The 16272-nt window shown below is 47.6% G+C and overlaps 1 protein-coding gene across 1 annotated transcript; it reads right to left on the reverse strand.

The window, feature by feature from the left end:
* Positions 1-901: 901 nt before the first annotated feature.
* LOC100953114 (cytochrome P450 2A13) lies at positions 902-8040 on the reverse strand. Its single transcript, XM_003802092.3, has 9 exons — positions 7817-8040; positions 7040-7202; positions 6142-6291; positions 5761-5921; positions 4468-4644; positions 3247-3388; positions 2334-2521; positions 1792-1933; positions 902-1277 (listed from the first exon to the last, which is right to left on the reverse strand). The coding sequence occupies exons 1-9, from the start codon at positions 7994-7996 to the stop codon at positions 1096-1098; spliced, it is 1485 nt and encodes a 494-aa protein (XP_003802140.1). The 5' UTR covers positions 7997-8040; the 3' UTR covers positions 902-1095.
* Positions 8041-16272: the final 8232 nt, after the last annotated feature.

The raw sequence follows: 16272 nt of genomic DNA on the forward strand, positions 1-16272 counted from the left end.
CTCCACCTCCTGACCAGCATTGGTGTTGTCAGTGTTTTGGATTTTAGCCATTCTAATAGGTGTGTGTAGTGGTCTCTCATTATGTGTTAAGTTGAAATTTCTAGCGACATGTGATGTGGAGCATCTTTTCATGTTACCTTGTTTTTTTTTTTTTTTTTTTTTTTTGGTGAAGTGTCTGCTCTGATATCTTTTGACCATTTTTTTCTTGAGGCTTCCTCTGTCACCTGGGCTACAGCTATGGCCTCAGCCTAGCTCACAGAAACCTTAAACTCGTAGGCCCAAGCAACACTCCTGCCTCAGTCTTCTCAGCTGGGACTACAGGCACCGGCTACCACGCCCAGTTAAATTTTGTATTTTTATTGCAGTAGAGACAGGGTCTCTCTTTGCTCAGGCTGGTCTCCAACTCCTGACCTCAAGCAATCCTGCTGCCTTGGCCTCCCAGAGTGGTAGGATTATAGGCCAGGAGTGAGCCACCACACCCAGGCCTCTTTTGTCCATTTTTTAAATTAGGTTGTTTGTTTTCTTTGAGACAGAGTCTCACTATGTCACCCTGGGTAGAGTGCCATGGCGTCACAGCTCACAGCAACCTCAAACTCTTGGGCTGCAGCGATTCTCTGGCCTCAGCCTCCCAAGTAGCTGGGACTACAGGAGCCCGCCACACCGCCTGGCTTTGTTGTTATTGTTGTTGTTGTCATTATTGTTTAGCAGGCCTGGCCGGATTCGAACCCGCTGGGCCCCGTGTCTGTGGCCGGCACCTAACCACCGAGCCCAGTTGTTTGTTTTCTATTGTTGAGTTTGATCATTTTTTTTGCATGTTTGGAATACAAGTCCTTTTTCAGATACGTGCAATGCAAATATTCTCTCCCAATCTGTGCCTTCTGTATTCATTCTCATGACAATGTTATTTGCAGAGCAGATTTTTAATTTTAACAAAACATCTATTGGAGTGAATTGAGTCCATTCTGTTTCTCCTTCTTCAACCCACCTTGCCTTCCTTTCCCCAGGCCCTTTTCCTCGGACCCCGCCCTCCCTCCAGCCACGCCCCTGCCCACCCCTTCCCTTTCGCCCCGCCCACGAGCCGTGCCGGGCCCTAGCTCAGCGAGGCAGGAAGCTCATGGTGTAGTTTGGTGGGATGGTAGCAAAGCCCACAAGCCTGGGGGACACGTCGATGTCCTGAGGTGACTGTGGGGACTTGAAGCGGAAGTTCTGCATGATGGTAGTGAGGAACAGAAAGAGCTCCATTCTAGCCAGGCCTTCTCCAAAACAGTAGCGCTTTCCTGAAGAGGAGAGGTGGGAAGGAACGAGGTGAAGCCTGCCACCTCGCCCACTACCGACCTCCACCTGCAGTCCCCCGGGGAGGAATGGCTGGAATATTGTGGCCTGAGAGACATTCTGAGGAAGCCCCAAACCTCTCTGACCCGTTTCCTTGTTTAGATGGCCTTTCCCGCCAAACACACTCTCAAATGTGCCTGCTGTGCTGATCTCCTTTAGAGATCTGAAAAAATTTGCTGTATGACCTTGGACAAATCTCTGATTTACTATGGTTGATAGTAAATTGATTTGCTCTGATTTACCTTGATTTTCCCCACCTCTGAACGGGTATACCTTGCCTTTTGCCTGGTGCAGGTACTTGTTGTTTGGTAGTTATAGGGGTAGCAGTTGGTAGGCTCAAGGGTAGATTCTAAGAGGAATGTCCAGGCTGGAGAAGGATACCAGACTACACCTCAGTGAGGGATTGAGGGAGGCCCCTGTTGATGTGAACAGTGTCCTGCCCAAACAGTGGTCTCTTACCAATGGAGAAGGGCACAAAAGCATCACTCTTCTTAAACTGCCCCTTCTCATCCAGGAAGTGCTGGGGATTGAAATCTTGGGGCTTGGAGAAGAACTTGGGGTCTCTCAGCACAGAGCCCAGCATAGGGAACACTTCGGTGCCCTGTTAGGGAGGAGAACATGTATTTAAGGCAGTTTGGGTGATTGGTGTGCTGAAAGTATATAAAGGCTGGAGGGAAGGAAGAATTAGGGTATCCCGGGGAAGAGAAATGGGAAGCATGGGAGGTGAGGTTCTCTGAAGGAGGAACTTTGAAGGAAATAAGGTTCATGTCCCTGAGACAGGAAGTTTGGGAATATGGGGTTTATTCCCCTGAGGCAAAATGTCTAGGGGATACATGGGATTCAGGGGACTGTAAGTGGACAGGTTGAATGGATGTGGTGGTTGGGAATGTCTTTGACTGAGGGGCTGAGAGGGGGCTGGAAAGCTGCTCATGGGGATGGGGTGCTGGGGCCACAGGGAATGGGTTGGAGGTCTCTCTAGACTGGGGGTGGGGGGACAGCACCTTGGGGAGGAAGAAGTCCCGAAACTTGGTGTCCTTGGTGACCCTTCGGGCGAGGCCCATGGGGATCATATCCCCAAATCTCTGGATCTCATGGATCACTGCCTCTGTGTAGGGCATTTTGGCCCGGTCCTCAAATTTGGGCTGCCGGTTCTTGCCAATCACCCGGTCAATCTCTTCGCAGACCTTGGCTGGGAGAGGAGAAGGAATGTGCTTAGTTGTCTAGCAGGGATGATCATCCAGGTAGGTAAAATGGGATGGATGACATTGATCTATGTATGACATAAATGTTGAGCATTCAAACTAGACATTGACCATATGCATTTTGGGATCAGGGTCCTGTTGACTTGGCCGTGCCCAAATTATAAAGGACAAGTCTAAGGAGATGATCCAAAGGATTGGGCAGTGGTCACTGAGAGAATTTAGCACTGGAGTGATTTACCAATTAGTTCAGACATTTTCTTTTTTCTTTTTTTTTTTTTTAGAGACAGAGTCTCACTTGTTGCTCTAGGTAGAGTGCTGTAGCGTCACAGCTCACAGCCACCTCCAGCTCTTGGGCTTAGGCAATTCTCTTGCCTCAGCCTCCTGAGTAGCTGGGACTACAGGTGCACACCACAACACCTGGCCATTTTTTTTAATTGCAGTTTGGCCGGGGCCAGGTTCGAACCTGCCACCCTTGGTATATGGGGCCAGCGTCCCACTCAGTGAGCCACAGGCACTGCCCAGTTCAGACATTTTCAATATTCTAGCAGCTAATGAGACTCAGCTGATGCCTATCAGCCAAATAGTGCCCTGTCTCTGGATGGTAAGGTGCGACTGGGGGTCCAGGCATCAGGGAGGGGTGAAGACATTGCACCAGGCTCAGGGAAATTTTGAGGGTCTGTGGTCCTCTACAGGCCACCCCCTCCAGCCTTACCCTCCACATCTGGATGTTTCATGAGCAGGAGGAAGCCATAGCGCAGGGTTGTGCTAACTGTCTCAGTGCCCGCAAAGAAGAGGTTCAGCGTGGTCAGCACCAGGTTCTTCATGTAGAACTCGGTGTTGGGGTTTTTCTGCTCCTGCAGGAGGAGTGGGCTTTAGGCTGAGCTTCCTCCTCATGTCCTGAGGGCCTTTCTGGGGATTTTTCTAGGACTTTCCTCTCTTAGATCCAGACCAAAAGTAGAAAAGGGACCCTAAAGATCTGCCAGTTTCTTTCTACTTTTCAACCTTTGACCAAGGTTGGGCTTTGCCCAAAATGTTCTCACATTCTTTTCCTAGCTTGCTATATCATACTTGTCAGCTTAGTTGTCATTTTTTTTTAAATAGAGACAAGGTCTCATTATGTTCCTCAGGCTAGATGTGAACTCCCAGGCTGAAGCAATCCTCCTCACACCACTGCATCCAGCTATGTAATCACTTTTTAAAATAGTAGGAATATTTAGAAACAGCAGGATCTAGGGAGATAATGAAAAAGAAAGGCAGAGATAGCAAGATAGAGTAAATCAGAGAGAGTTAAAAAAAAAGACGTATTTTCTGAGACACACACAGAGAATTTTCCTATTCCTTCCCTAAATCTTGAAGCTTACTGTGGAGGAATCTCCTCCCTTGAGCCTTTTGTGCTAAACTTCAGATTCCAAATGGAAGACTAATATCTAGATGTAGATGAAGTCTCTCCAGTGGTACACAGTAAAGCCAGGTCACCTGTCTGCACAGGTGTATCTGATAACCAGGGCATGAAAGGGGAGAGCATGGTGGCTAAAAGCACCAGACTTAGAGTCAGAGAGACCAGGATTTGAGCTTAGGTCTCCTGCTTCCTCATTCTGTGACCTCAAATAAACTACTTATACTTTCTCAGCCTGTTTCCTCCTTTGTAAAATTAGGGCCATGATAGGAACTCTTTTAAGAGCTGCTGTGAGTGATAAACAGGTGAACATCTTAAATCACCTAACTGGTGCCTGACTTACAATAGTTCTGTAGAAGTGCTTGCTATTATGATTCTCATATACAAGTCCTGCCCTTATGTAATTAGAGCCATGGGGATTGTGAGGATTGTTATGATGGGGCCAATTTGAATGGGTGTCTGTTGTCTCCCCATCCTCTCATCCTTATTTTCCTCTGCTTGGCTTTGGACCTCCCCACACTGGCTGCCGGTGTGTACCTCCTGCAAGCGGATGAGAAAGGAGTCGATGAAGTTCCGTGGGGAGTTGGGATCCAGTGTGCGCTGGTTGTGCTCCACTTTCTTGGCTATGAAGTCTTCCAGTCCTTGCAGTTCCTTAAAGGCCTGTTGCTGTGGTCCTGGCAGGTGTTTCATCACTGAATAGAACATCTCATAGAGCTGGGAGAAGAAGGGATGGGAAGGACAGCTGCAGTGGGCAGGATCCAGTGGGAGTGGGACCTGTCTCACTGGATTAAAGGCACCTGTCCAGGTTTCCAGGAATGTAGGTGGGGCTGGATAGGAATGTGTATATAATGTGTATATAACCTTCTTGCAGATTAAGAGTGGGGCACAGTCCAGGAAATTAAGTGAAATGGACTGGGTCATGTGACCAGGTTTCAGCTATCCAAGTGAGGCTGGATTGGAGTACACATCTAGGTATTCAGATATTCAAGTGAAGTTGGGTGCAAAGACATCTATCAAGGTGTTTCGATATTCAGGTGGGACTGGTAATGGGGTTTTACCTGTCCAGGTGTTTAGGCATTCAGGTGAGCTTGTCTGGAGACAAGATCAGGTCTAGATCAGGGGGGTTGTACAGGAGTTCAGGTATTAAAGTGGGGTGGTGTTCAGATGAAGTGGGCGGGGATACCTGTTCAGGTATTTTACGTATTCATTCACATGGGCTACACAGAGGGCACCTCTGTAACATGTATGCGTGAGTAGGAGTTTGGGTGTTTGGGAAATAATCTGTCCAGATATTTATGTGTTATGGGGTATTTGTTTGGGTACTGGCCCAGGTGTTCAGGTATTTAAGTGGGTCAAGGGAGGGGCAGTTGTCTAGCTGTGCCAGTAGGCTGGTTTGGGACACCTGTGTAGATGTGACGGGATTTTGGTGGTCTGGATTTTGCTGCACCAGGTTGTTCAGGCATTCACGGAGTGGGCTGAGGTGGTCACTTGTCCACGTGTTAAGACATTTAGACGAACCAAGTAGAGTGTATCTGTTATGAGTTAAGGGAAGTTGGGATAGGAACACCTGTTCAGGTGAGAGTCCTGAGTTGAAGGTATATATTTGCCCTGCAGAATCTATTTTGGGGGGCATCTGTTGACATAGCCAGGTATCTTTGGAGACTGAATACTGGGCACCGGTCATGGGCTGTGATGCAAGTGTTCAGTTGTAGAAGATTGGGGGCTGATTTTAAGGGGACGCTATCTGAAGGAAGATGGGAGTTTGGGGCACCTGTCCCCGTGGAGGGGAGCTGTTGCAGGTTGTGGTGGAGCCCTGCGGGAACAGGTTACCTGTCCCGTGGATGTAGCTGTGAACTGGAAGCTGCCCAGCATCATACGCAGCAGTGACAGAAACTCTTTGTTCTCATAGTCAAAGCGGTCCCCAAAGACAATGGAGCTGATGACATTGGAGACCGTTCGGCTCAAGAAGAAGGTGGGATCGATGACAGCGCCTGAGGGGTGGTGCGGGTTCATGGGTGAGATGGGAATTGTGGGGAGAGAGGCAGCTCAGCGGGCTGGTGGCAGTCTGAGAAGGGTCCTGTTGTGATGGGCCACGTTCCCAGTAGAGTCTAGAGCTGGGAGCGCGGGCGCCTTTCCCAACCTAGTCCCCATGCCCGGCCAGAAGGCGAGGGTCTGGGTGCTTTCCTTCTCCTCCCCGCGCCCTCGGCTCACCGCGCGTGTCCCGAAAGGCCTCGATGAGGTAACCCGCCTCCTCCTGGATGCGCTCCTCGATGCCGCGCTTGCCCACGCCGAAGTCCCGCAGCGTGGTGATGGAGAAGCGCCGCAGCTGCTTGGCGCGCTCGCCGTTGCTGAACGCCACGCCTGGGAGGTGAGCGCAGGGGTGGCGAGAGGCCCGGGCGCCGGCAGGCCCCCAGCCGCTTCCGGCAGTTCCAAGGAGTTGGGGTGGGAGGTGGGGGAGCGCATAGGGGGAGGGAGTGGAAGGAGGAAATCGGAGAGGAGAGGAGAGAGGCAGAGACAGACAGATACAGGGGCGCTCCATGAGGGAGAAATGGAAGGAGGGAGGGTGGCAGAAAGAGGATGGAGGGTGGAGGGAGAAGAGGTGAGGTGTGTGGGGATCTGGGAAGTGGAAGTAAACTTCCTGAAGGACTGTTACCAGGAGATGCAGGAATGGGGGTTTTGAAGCAGAAATAGAGTGAGATTCTAAGACAGAGGAAGAAGAAAGGGAGCGGAGAGTAGAGACAGAGAAATGTGGAGAAGCACAGAAGCTGAGATTGATAAAAAAGACAGATTAAGGACTAAGCTTTGAGAACATTAATCCCAAACGTTCTAAGAGATGGAGCCACAGGGGACAGCAGAGACAGGTATGGGAGAACAGGGAGACAGGGGCAGAGAGAGGCGGGGAAAAATCTGGCTGTGGACACTAAGAACAGAGCGTGACAGACTCAGGGACAGGGAATAATGATCACTGACGGACAGAGAGCAGAAGAAGGGCTCTGCCACAGGCTTGAGTAGGCAGGTGAGTGAGGAGGGAAGGCTGGGGAAACTGAGGCCATTCAGTCTGCCTGACCACAAACCCCACCGAGGGTCCCCCACTGTGAGTCCCCCTTACCATAGCCCTTAAAGAGCCAGTCAAAGGTGGCCTGCTTCCCTCGCCCGCTGAATTCCTCGGCCTGGTCCACCAGAGCCTCCTTTACAGCATCGTATCCGCACAGCACCACGATCCGCCGGGGCCCCAGGTGGATGGTGAACACGGGGCCATAGCGCTCGCTGAGCTGGTGAACGTGAGCGGGGGTGGTTACAGGGAGCAGCCCCAGCTGAACGGGCTCAGTGCTGAGATGTCGTAGACTGGGATGCATTTCCCCCATTAAGGGACTATATGTCCCTAGCTCTGGTCTTTCCTGACTTGCCCTCTGAGGCTAAAACTTCCAATCTCCCCTTTCTTAAGACTCCGGTCCAGTATTTTTCCACCTTTTTTTTTTTTTTGGCAGTTTTTGGCTGGGGCCAGTTTTTAACCCACCACCTCCAGTATATGAGGTCTGCGCCCTACTCCTTGAGCCACAGGCGCCGCCCCCTTTCCACCTTTTTTATCTCACAGCACTCTTGAACCTATACTGAAACTTCCACAGCACACTTAAATGCTGTTGTTCAAAACAAAAAGAGCTACAAAAGAAAAAAAAAAGAATATACTTACTCTGGTTTGAATTTCTTTCAAAAATAATTTAATAACAGTCTTTAAAATTTTTCAGGGCACACTAGTGTGCTGCAGCACAGCAGTTGAAAATCACTGCTCTGGTCCAACCTAGTCAAACGCCTGTCACAAAGCCCCAGCCGAACTGGGAAGCCACCACCCCAACCCATGTCCACCCATCTCCCTGCCTTGTGACACCTTCATGAGGGAGTTGTACATCTGCTCTGTGTTCAGCTGCAGGTAGTTCCCAATGAAGGGCAAGGGAGTGGGTCCTGGAGGCAGCCTCCCCCAGATCTTCCTCTGCCGCCAGACAGACATTAAGACCATCACAGTCAGGCAGGCCAGCAAGGCCACCAGAAGCATTCCAGAGGCCAGCATGGTGGCAGTGAGAGTGATAGTCAGATGTTGATGGCTGATGTGATTTGCCTTTATATACTACCGAAAAAGGATGGGCTTTGGTTGATTATATAACTATCCCCTTTCATCTCCCCGCTACAACCCACACCATGTGCCCTGCTTGCTTGGGACCCGGCCAGAGGGTGGAGACGGACCCAAGGCCGGATTAAGAAAACATTGGCCGCATGCTAAATCTTTGGCACTGAAGGAAGGGGGTACTTCAAGGCTCTGCATTAAGGAAAAGGCAGTGGATAAACTGCAAAATGGAAGAGTCTGGAATACTTGCATAAGGGATCACGTGGGCTTTGGATTTGGGGTCTCAAAGTGAGAAGGGAACACAAAGTTGTGGATTTGGGGGTCTCGAGAGAGAAAAATCCAAAGGTCTGGATTTTACTGGGGTGAGAGAAGTTTAGTGGTGTATTTGGGGGGGTCTTTCCATGAGGAGGGATATAGTAAGTTTAAGGGTCTCAGGAGGGGGATATTCCAGGGACATGGATTTGAGTCTTGGGGCAAAGAAGATCCCAGGCCTGTGGAAGTGGAGTTCCTGGGGGGAGAACTATACAGGAAGCCCAACAGAATCCCGGGGTTAGCACCTGACCTGAGGTGTTAACTAGTTTTTGCTTTGGACCCAATACAGTCTCTTGATGCCCAGAATCCTCACTGGAACCTCAGAGGCCAGGATAAGTGCCAGAGAGCCCATCTCTGGTCAAGAAAGGGGTAGAAGAACAGAACTACATTTCACTGGAACTTTCCACAGACCTGGATATGAGTAACTCGTCTCAGTGGGCAGAGGAATTGGCCAGGTCTTGGGAAATAGCGATAACAACCACCAGTATGATGAAGAAATCCTAACTGTCCCAGGGGTTATAATTTAGCAAGAGTGCCACTGGTTTCCTCCCGGGTCCGTAGAGAAGCCCACTAGATTAGTATCATTTCTATCATCGTCATTATTATTAGTGTTCCCCACTTTATATATGGGCTACTGAGGACGGAGAATAGAGAGTGGACACGGGGCACACATGTGAGAGGCCATTAAGCCAAAGGCCTTATATCTTCTACTCTGCATTCTTAGGTTCCCCTTTCTGGGTTTGGTTTCTCCACCAGTGGAAAGGGAATGTTTGGGAAAAGAAGGTCATATCTGATGACGTGTTAAGGTTTCTTTAAGGGTAATTACTGGTTTGTCATGGGCTATTAGTAGGCTGTGGGAACTATAGCAGAAGAGATTTGGATACACTCCAGTGTTGGGAGCAGAGATGGACCACGGCATGGGTGGGAGTAGAGAGGGGATGAGTGGCCCTACTGTCCTTCCCTTGGGGAGATTCTTCCTTGAGAATAAAGACATAGGGCAGTGCCTGTGGCTCAAAGGAGTGAGGCGCCAGCCTCATATGCCGGAGGTGGCAGGTTCAAACCCAGCCCTGGTCAGAAACTGCAAAAAAAAAAAAAGAATAAGGACATAGGGCGGCACCTGTGGTTCAGTGAGTAGGGCACTGGCCCCATATACTGAGGGTGGCAGGTTTGAACCCAGCCGTGGCCAAACTGCAACAAAAAAATAGCTGGGCATTGTGGTGGGCACCTGTAGTCCCAGCTACAAGGGAAGCTGAGGCAAGAGAATCACCTAAGCCCAAGAGCTGGAGGTTGCCATGAGCAGTGATGCCACCGCACTCTACCAAGGGTGACAAAGTAAGACTCTGTCTCAAAAAAAAGATTAAGAACATACACCTTTTGGTAAACACTATAATCCAAGAAGAGTAAGCCTTAGTGTGTATGATCTCACTAAATCTTTGTAACAATGATGCTGGTTCATCATCATTCTCATTTTGAAGATGAGCAGACCAAGACTTTATAAAGCCACTTGTTTGAGGTCACACAGGTAGTAGTTAAGGGAGCTGGGATATGAACTCTCACTTTGTCTCCCTTCATTCACTGGTCTAGTTTATCCTGGAAGTCCAATGGAGATCAACCTTAGTAGCAGGTGCCAAGATTGGTATCAACGGTGGATGCAGTGACTTCACCACCAGATTTTGATACTAGGCAGGCTAGCAACGGAGGGGCATGATGTTGATGTTGAGATTGCCTAGGTGTATACAAAGATGGGAGAAAAATCAGCACTGAACTTGATCCCAGGAGAATATTAGTAGAGCCACCTGTGGTGCCAAGAGGGCTCTTAGGGTTGGCCTAGGAGGTTGACTTTAGGAAAGCATAAGAGTGGCACCATGTGGGGCTAAGGTTGGTCCCAGCAGGCTCTGACATGAGCATTGAGTGGTGTTAAGATTGACCCTGGGCCTGAGTTTGGCCACAGCTGGGCTCTGAGAGGGGTTCCAGTTGGGCACTAGGCAGTTTCTGATGGTTGGGCAGTGTAGGGTTGCACCCAGCCTCAGAGCCTTGAACTTGGGACAAGTGAAGGTGGCAGGGGTTGGCATTCCCAGGGCTGGTATTCTTCTCAAAGTGTTCAACCTGTGGGAAGGGAATAAAGGGCAGAGAACAAAGCAGGGAGAGGAAAGTTGTTTGTTGGCTTTGGAGGGGTAAGAGGTGAGAGAAAGGATTAGTACAGACTTGGCCGATATCAGTACCCCTAATCCTCAACACCAGGCTGCACCTGGGCTGGCTGCAAGCCTGGGCCCCTCCTCTTCCCCCTTGTTTCTTAAAGAAGAGGGAGGTAGAAACTTGGGGAATTTGTTTCTCAGTGAGGTTACTACCAGGAAGGGTACTGAGCGTTCAGAGGGTTGCTCTGAGCTGCCCAGGGAAGGTGGGGGGTGGAGTCAGGCTGGAAGAACTTGGAGATAGAGAGGTCAGTGAATTGAGCCTTATTGATTATCCTGAAATGTGGCCTGAGAGATCAGTGTTTAAAGTCACATGGAAGGGACACATCCCAGTGGCCCAGTGGCTTGGGCACGTGCTTCTAGACAGAGCTAGTGGTGAAAGGGGGAAAATCCTTTCCCTTTGCTGGACCTCAGTTTCTCTTTCTGGATGGATGGAACAGCGGTTAAGAGCAAGGTTAAGCCATAGACTGGAATTCTAAGCTTGTCCCTTCCTGGTTGTGTGACCTTGAGCAGCTTACTTCACCTCTCTGAGTCTTATAGAGCACCTGCTCTTAGGCTGTTTAGGCGAGAAGCGTGAGGCTAATGTGTACCATGTAGGTGGCAGTTAAGTGCACAGTGCATATTAGCTGCTCTTATCGTTAATGTGTAGGATGAAGGGGATAGATGAGATGTTCTCTAAGCCTCCTCCTATATTCTCTCCTAAAGGTTTTCCTTTGGAAAATGGGGAAAGGGAGAGAGAGTTTTTAGGAAGCTCCCTCCGCCATCTTTTCCTCAGCATAGCCAAACCTTCTGCATGGGAGCTGTGCAGAAGAAATGGATCTCAGGTTGCCTCCTGCCTCCCAGCGTGGCATGGCTGTGTGCCTGTATATTGTATTGTGCCCAAGGTAATCGATGGAGTCATATATGCACCAGTATTTGTGGGGTTTGCATTTGTACTTCATATGTGGGTATCCATGCCAGTTTATGACAATACACACACATCTGTGCATGTGCCTGGCAGGGCTTGTGTGTCTGAGCCTCTGTGCCTGAGTGCCCCTCCCCAGCCCCTGCATCTATCTGCACTTGTAGCATAAGTATATACATGCTTTGGGGTATGCTGGCTGGGAAATGTATTGCATGTGTCTCTGTGCCCAAGGTGATGAATGCCTGTGAATTTACATCTCTGTGTGCATGCGCACTACTGGGCGACTACATATACAGGTGAATTTGTGTGTGTGTTGTAGGGTACGTATGCAGGCACATGGGCCATGTTGTGTACATACAAATATCTGATGTCTGCCTGTGCCTGTCAGTGAGGTTACTACTAGGAAGGGTACCGAGTGTTTAGAAGGGCTGCTCTGAGCTGGCCAGGGGGGTTGGAGGTGGAGTCAGACTGGGAGAACTTGGAGATAGAGAGGTCAGCAAATTTGGACTTACTGATTATTCTGGAATATGGCATGAGAGATCAGTATCTGTGTTTGTATTCAAACATAGCCCTGGCCCAGCTATGTTTCTCTCTCTCTTTTTTGTATTATTTTTGAGACAAAGTCTCACTCTGTTGCCCTGGGTAGAATGCCATGGAGTCATCATAGCTCCAAGCAACCTCAAACTCTTGGGCTCAAGCTATGCTCTTGCCTTAGCCTCCTGAGCTTCTGGGACTACAGGCACCCACCACAACAACCCACTAATTTTTCTATTTTTAGTAGAGACGAGTTCTCACTCTTGCTCAAGCTGGTCTCAGCCTCTGAGCTTGAGCAATCCATTGGCTTCAGCGTCCCAGCTGGGATTACAGACTTGAGCCTCTGCTCCTGGCCCAGTCTCTCTTCTTAAAAAGAAAACATGTGTGAACTTTGTGAGCATGATCTTATTAATTCAACTTCTCATAGCAAGCCTGTGAGGTTGGGCTCATCATCTCCACTTTGCAACTGAGTTAGGTAAAACCTCAAAAATTTGAAGTTACTTGCTTTGGGTTCCACAGCTAATGAGGGCAGAGCCTTGGGTATGGCCTTGTGTGACTGTAAATTTCATGCTTCTAACTGCCACTCTAGACAAACAAGCCCCACCTTCTCTTCTTTGTGAAACACTAGAAACCTGCCCTAATCCCTTGTCATTCTTGAAAAACTTCCCTGTAAGCATGAAACAAAAGATTCTAAAATATTAGAAAAGAAAAATAAAATAAGTCTTTTAATAGGAGGGAGCCTTGACCTTCTGCAGTTCTTGCACTCTTTGGAACCTTAACCAAAGATCTGGTCAACCAACCAGTGAACCACCCAGGCCATTGGCAGAAGGAGAGCCTGGAGAACAAATGGTTGCATCAGAGTGAAATGTTTGAGTTTTAGATCTCAGAGTGATGACAAGGATTAGGGTGGGGCTATGGGAATGTTGGCTGAAGCAGAGTGAAGAAGAGAAGAAAGTCAAAGTTCTTTCTGGTGGTTTGGCCAGCTCGTGTCCTAGCCTGATGTGCCCTCCTAGCAGGAGAGTGGCAGGACACAGAGTAGAGAGAGGGGAAAGAAGTTGGATGGATGACTGGGATGAAGGAGACAGATGCAAAGGAGAAAGGTTTTTTAAAATAAAAAGGTGAAGGGGACAGAGAGTACAAGGGCTTCTGAGGAGTCTCTTCTTCTCTAATAGCGGACTAACTCCTACTAAATCAGGCATCCTGCAAATAACGACTATTAACTCTGAACAAAACATTAAGAAAATTAATTCCTCAAAATCGCTGGAGGGTGAATAAAAGCAGCCAAGACTGAAGAGAGTTGTAAGACAAGGATTTTCTGTTGTTTTTTAAAATAGCTTTCAGGGTGGCGCCTGTGGCTCAAAGGAGTAGGGCGCCAGCCCCATATGCCGGAGGTGATGGGTTCAAACCCAGCTCTGGCCAAAAAAGAAAAAAAAAAAAACTGCAAAATAGCTTTCAGCCTGAAGGTAGCCCTTGGACAACACTCTGTGGAGTTTATAAAACCCAGGTAGGAACACTGTGCTTTTTCTGATCTCAGTAACAAGTAGACAGAGTTCAGTGTGATTATAGCATTTGCTGGTAGTGGTGGTAGAATCACAAAAAGGAGAGAGCCTGAGAGGGGGAGCCCAAATTCTGTGAATAAATTTTGTTCAAGTTTCTGCTGATTGTTGAGCTACTCATGCTAAAATAACTCTAGGTACCCAGATAAAGCCAAAAAAACAGAACTGAGATTTCAGACCTGAACATTTGAGCTTAGCCAAGCTAACTGCCTTCTCAATTAAAATTAACCAAAAAAGTCAATATTTTTAACAGAACATAACAGAATCCAGAGTCTCTACAGTGTATCACTGTATACAGGATAAAAGCAAGAATTAACAGGCATTGGAGGATACAGGAAAATGTGATCCACAATCAAGAGAAAAGACAACTGATAGAGGCTGACCTTGAGATGGCAAGGATATATATATACGTGTATATATATATATCACCTTGTCAGCCAAATTCCAAAGTTAGGGTCACCCAAGGGTCAGTCTTTATCAATATGTGTGTATGAGTATCATATATATATATATATACACACACACACATAAATACTGATATATAATACATTATATTTATACAATATATTTAAATAATTATATACATACTATATATACATTATATATGTGTGTGTGTATATATATATATCAGGTGTCCATAAAGTTCATCTGCAATTTACTATGTTAAACTATTTTAAATCGCACACCAACTTTATGTCCATTCTGTATATATAATTATCAGTACAGCAGGCCTAGTTCCTTATGTTGACCAATCCATGTGTTGACCAGTTTGTTACAGTCTCTTGGGTGGTCAGTGTACAGAGGTTCTGTATGTGTATGTATGTGTATGTGTGTGTTAATCTCCTTGTTAGCCAAAATATATGTTAGGTATATATAATTAGAGATATATATACATATATAAAATAATTTTACACATTTGTGAGGTACTTATGTGATACTTTGATACAATGTGTATTGATCCAACCAGAGAATATTTAGGATATCCATCACCTCAAACATATGTCATTTCCTTATGTTGGGAACATTTCAAATCTTTTAGCTTTTTCTGAAATTTACAATAAATTATTGTTAATGGGCCAGGCACTTTATGGTGCCTTATGGCTCATCCCTGTAATCCTAACACTCTGGGAGACCAAAGCAGGTGGTTTGCCTGAGCTCAAGAGTTCAAGATCAGGGTGGTGCCCGTAGCTTAGTGGGTGGGTGCTGGCCACATACACTGAAGCTGGCGGGTTCAAACCCAGCCTGGGCCAACTAAAACAATAGTAACAACTGCAACAACAGAAAAATATAGCCAGGCACTTATAGTCACAGCTACTTGGGAGACGGAGGCAAGAGAATCTCTTGAGCCCGAGAGTTTGAGATCGCTGTGAGCTGTGACACCATAGCACTCTACCGAGGGCACTATAGTGAGACTCTGTCTCAACAACAACAATAACAACAAAGAGTTCGATATCAGCCTGAGCAAAGTGAAACCCCCATCTGTACTAAAAATAGAAAAACTACCCGGGTGCAAGTAGTCCCAGCTACTTGGGAGGCTGAGGCAAGAGCATCACTTCAGCTAAAGAGTTTGAGGTTGCTGTGAGTTATGATGTCATGGCACTGAGGGCAACAGAATGAGACTCTGTCTCAAAAAAAAAGAAAAAAACTATTGTTAGCTGTAGTCACTCGACGGTACTATTGAACACTAGAACTTACTCCTTCTATCTAACTGTGTGTTTGTGCCCATTAACCAACCTCTCTTTATCCCCTACCCCTACACATCCCGGCCTCTGGTAATTATCATTCTGCTCTCTACGTCCACGAGATCAACAGTTTAGCTACCACATATGAACGGGAACATGTGAGCTCTGTCTGTACCTGGCTTAGTTCACTCAACATAAAGACTTCCAGTTCCACCTGGGAAGCCGAGGTGGGTAAATTGCTTGAGCTCACAAATTCAAGAACAGCCTGAGCAAGAGTAGAGATCCTGTCTCTAAAAACAACTGGGCATTGTGGTGGGAGCCTGTAGTCCCAGCTACTTGGGAGGCTGAGGCAAGAGAATTGCTTGAGACCAAAAGTTTGAGGTCACCGTGAGCTATGACACCATGGCACTCTACCAAGGGTGACAAAGTGAGACTCTGCCTCAAAAAAAAAAAAAAAGACCCCCAGTTCCATTCATGTTGTTGCAAATGATAGGATTTTATTCTGTTTTATAGCTAAATAGTATTCCACTGTGTATCTGTACCATATTTTCTTTTTTTGTTTGTTTTTTGAGACAGAGTCTCACTTTGTTGTCCTGTGTAGAGTTCCATGTCATCATCACAGCTCACAGCAACCTAAACTCTTGGGTTCTAGTGATGCTCTTGCCTCAGCCTCCTGAGTAGCTGGGACTGCAGGTGCCCACCATAACACACGGCTAGTTTTTCTATTTTTAGTAGAGACAGGGTCTCACTCTTGTAACTCCTGAGAGCAAGCAATCTACCTACCTCAGCTTCCTAGAGTACTGGGATTGCAGGCATGAGCCACCATGCCCGGCTCACAGTGTTTTAAAATCAATCACCTGTTACAGGCTGGGTGCGGTGGGTTAGGCCTATAATCCCAGCATTCTGTGAAGCTGAGGCAGGTGGATTGCTTGAGCTCACAAGTTTAAGACCAGCCTGAGCAAGAGTGAGACCCTGTCCATCTCTATTAAAAATGAAAAACGGAGGCAAGAGGATTGCTTGAGCCCAAAATTTGAGGTAGCTG

This window comes from Otolemur garnettii, unplaced genomic scaffold, assembly GCF_000181295.1.
Source record: "Otolemur garnettii isolate 467f Iridium unplaced genomic scaffold, OtoGar3 scaffold00233, whole genome shotgun sequence".
Classification (NCBI taxonomy): Eukaryota; Metazoa; Chordata; class Mammalia; order Primates; family Galagidae; genus Otolemur; species Otolemur garnettii.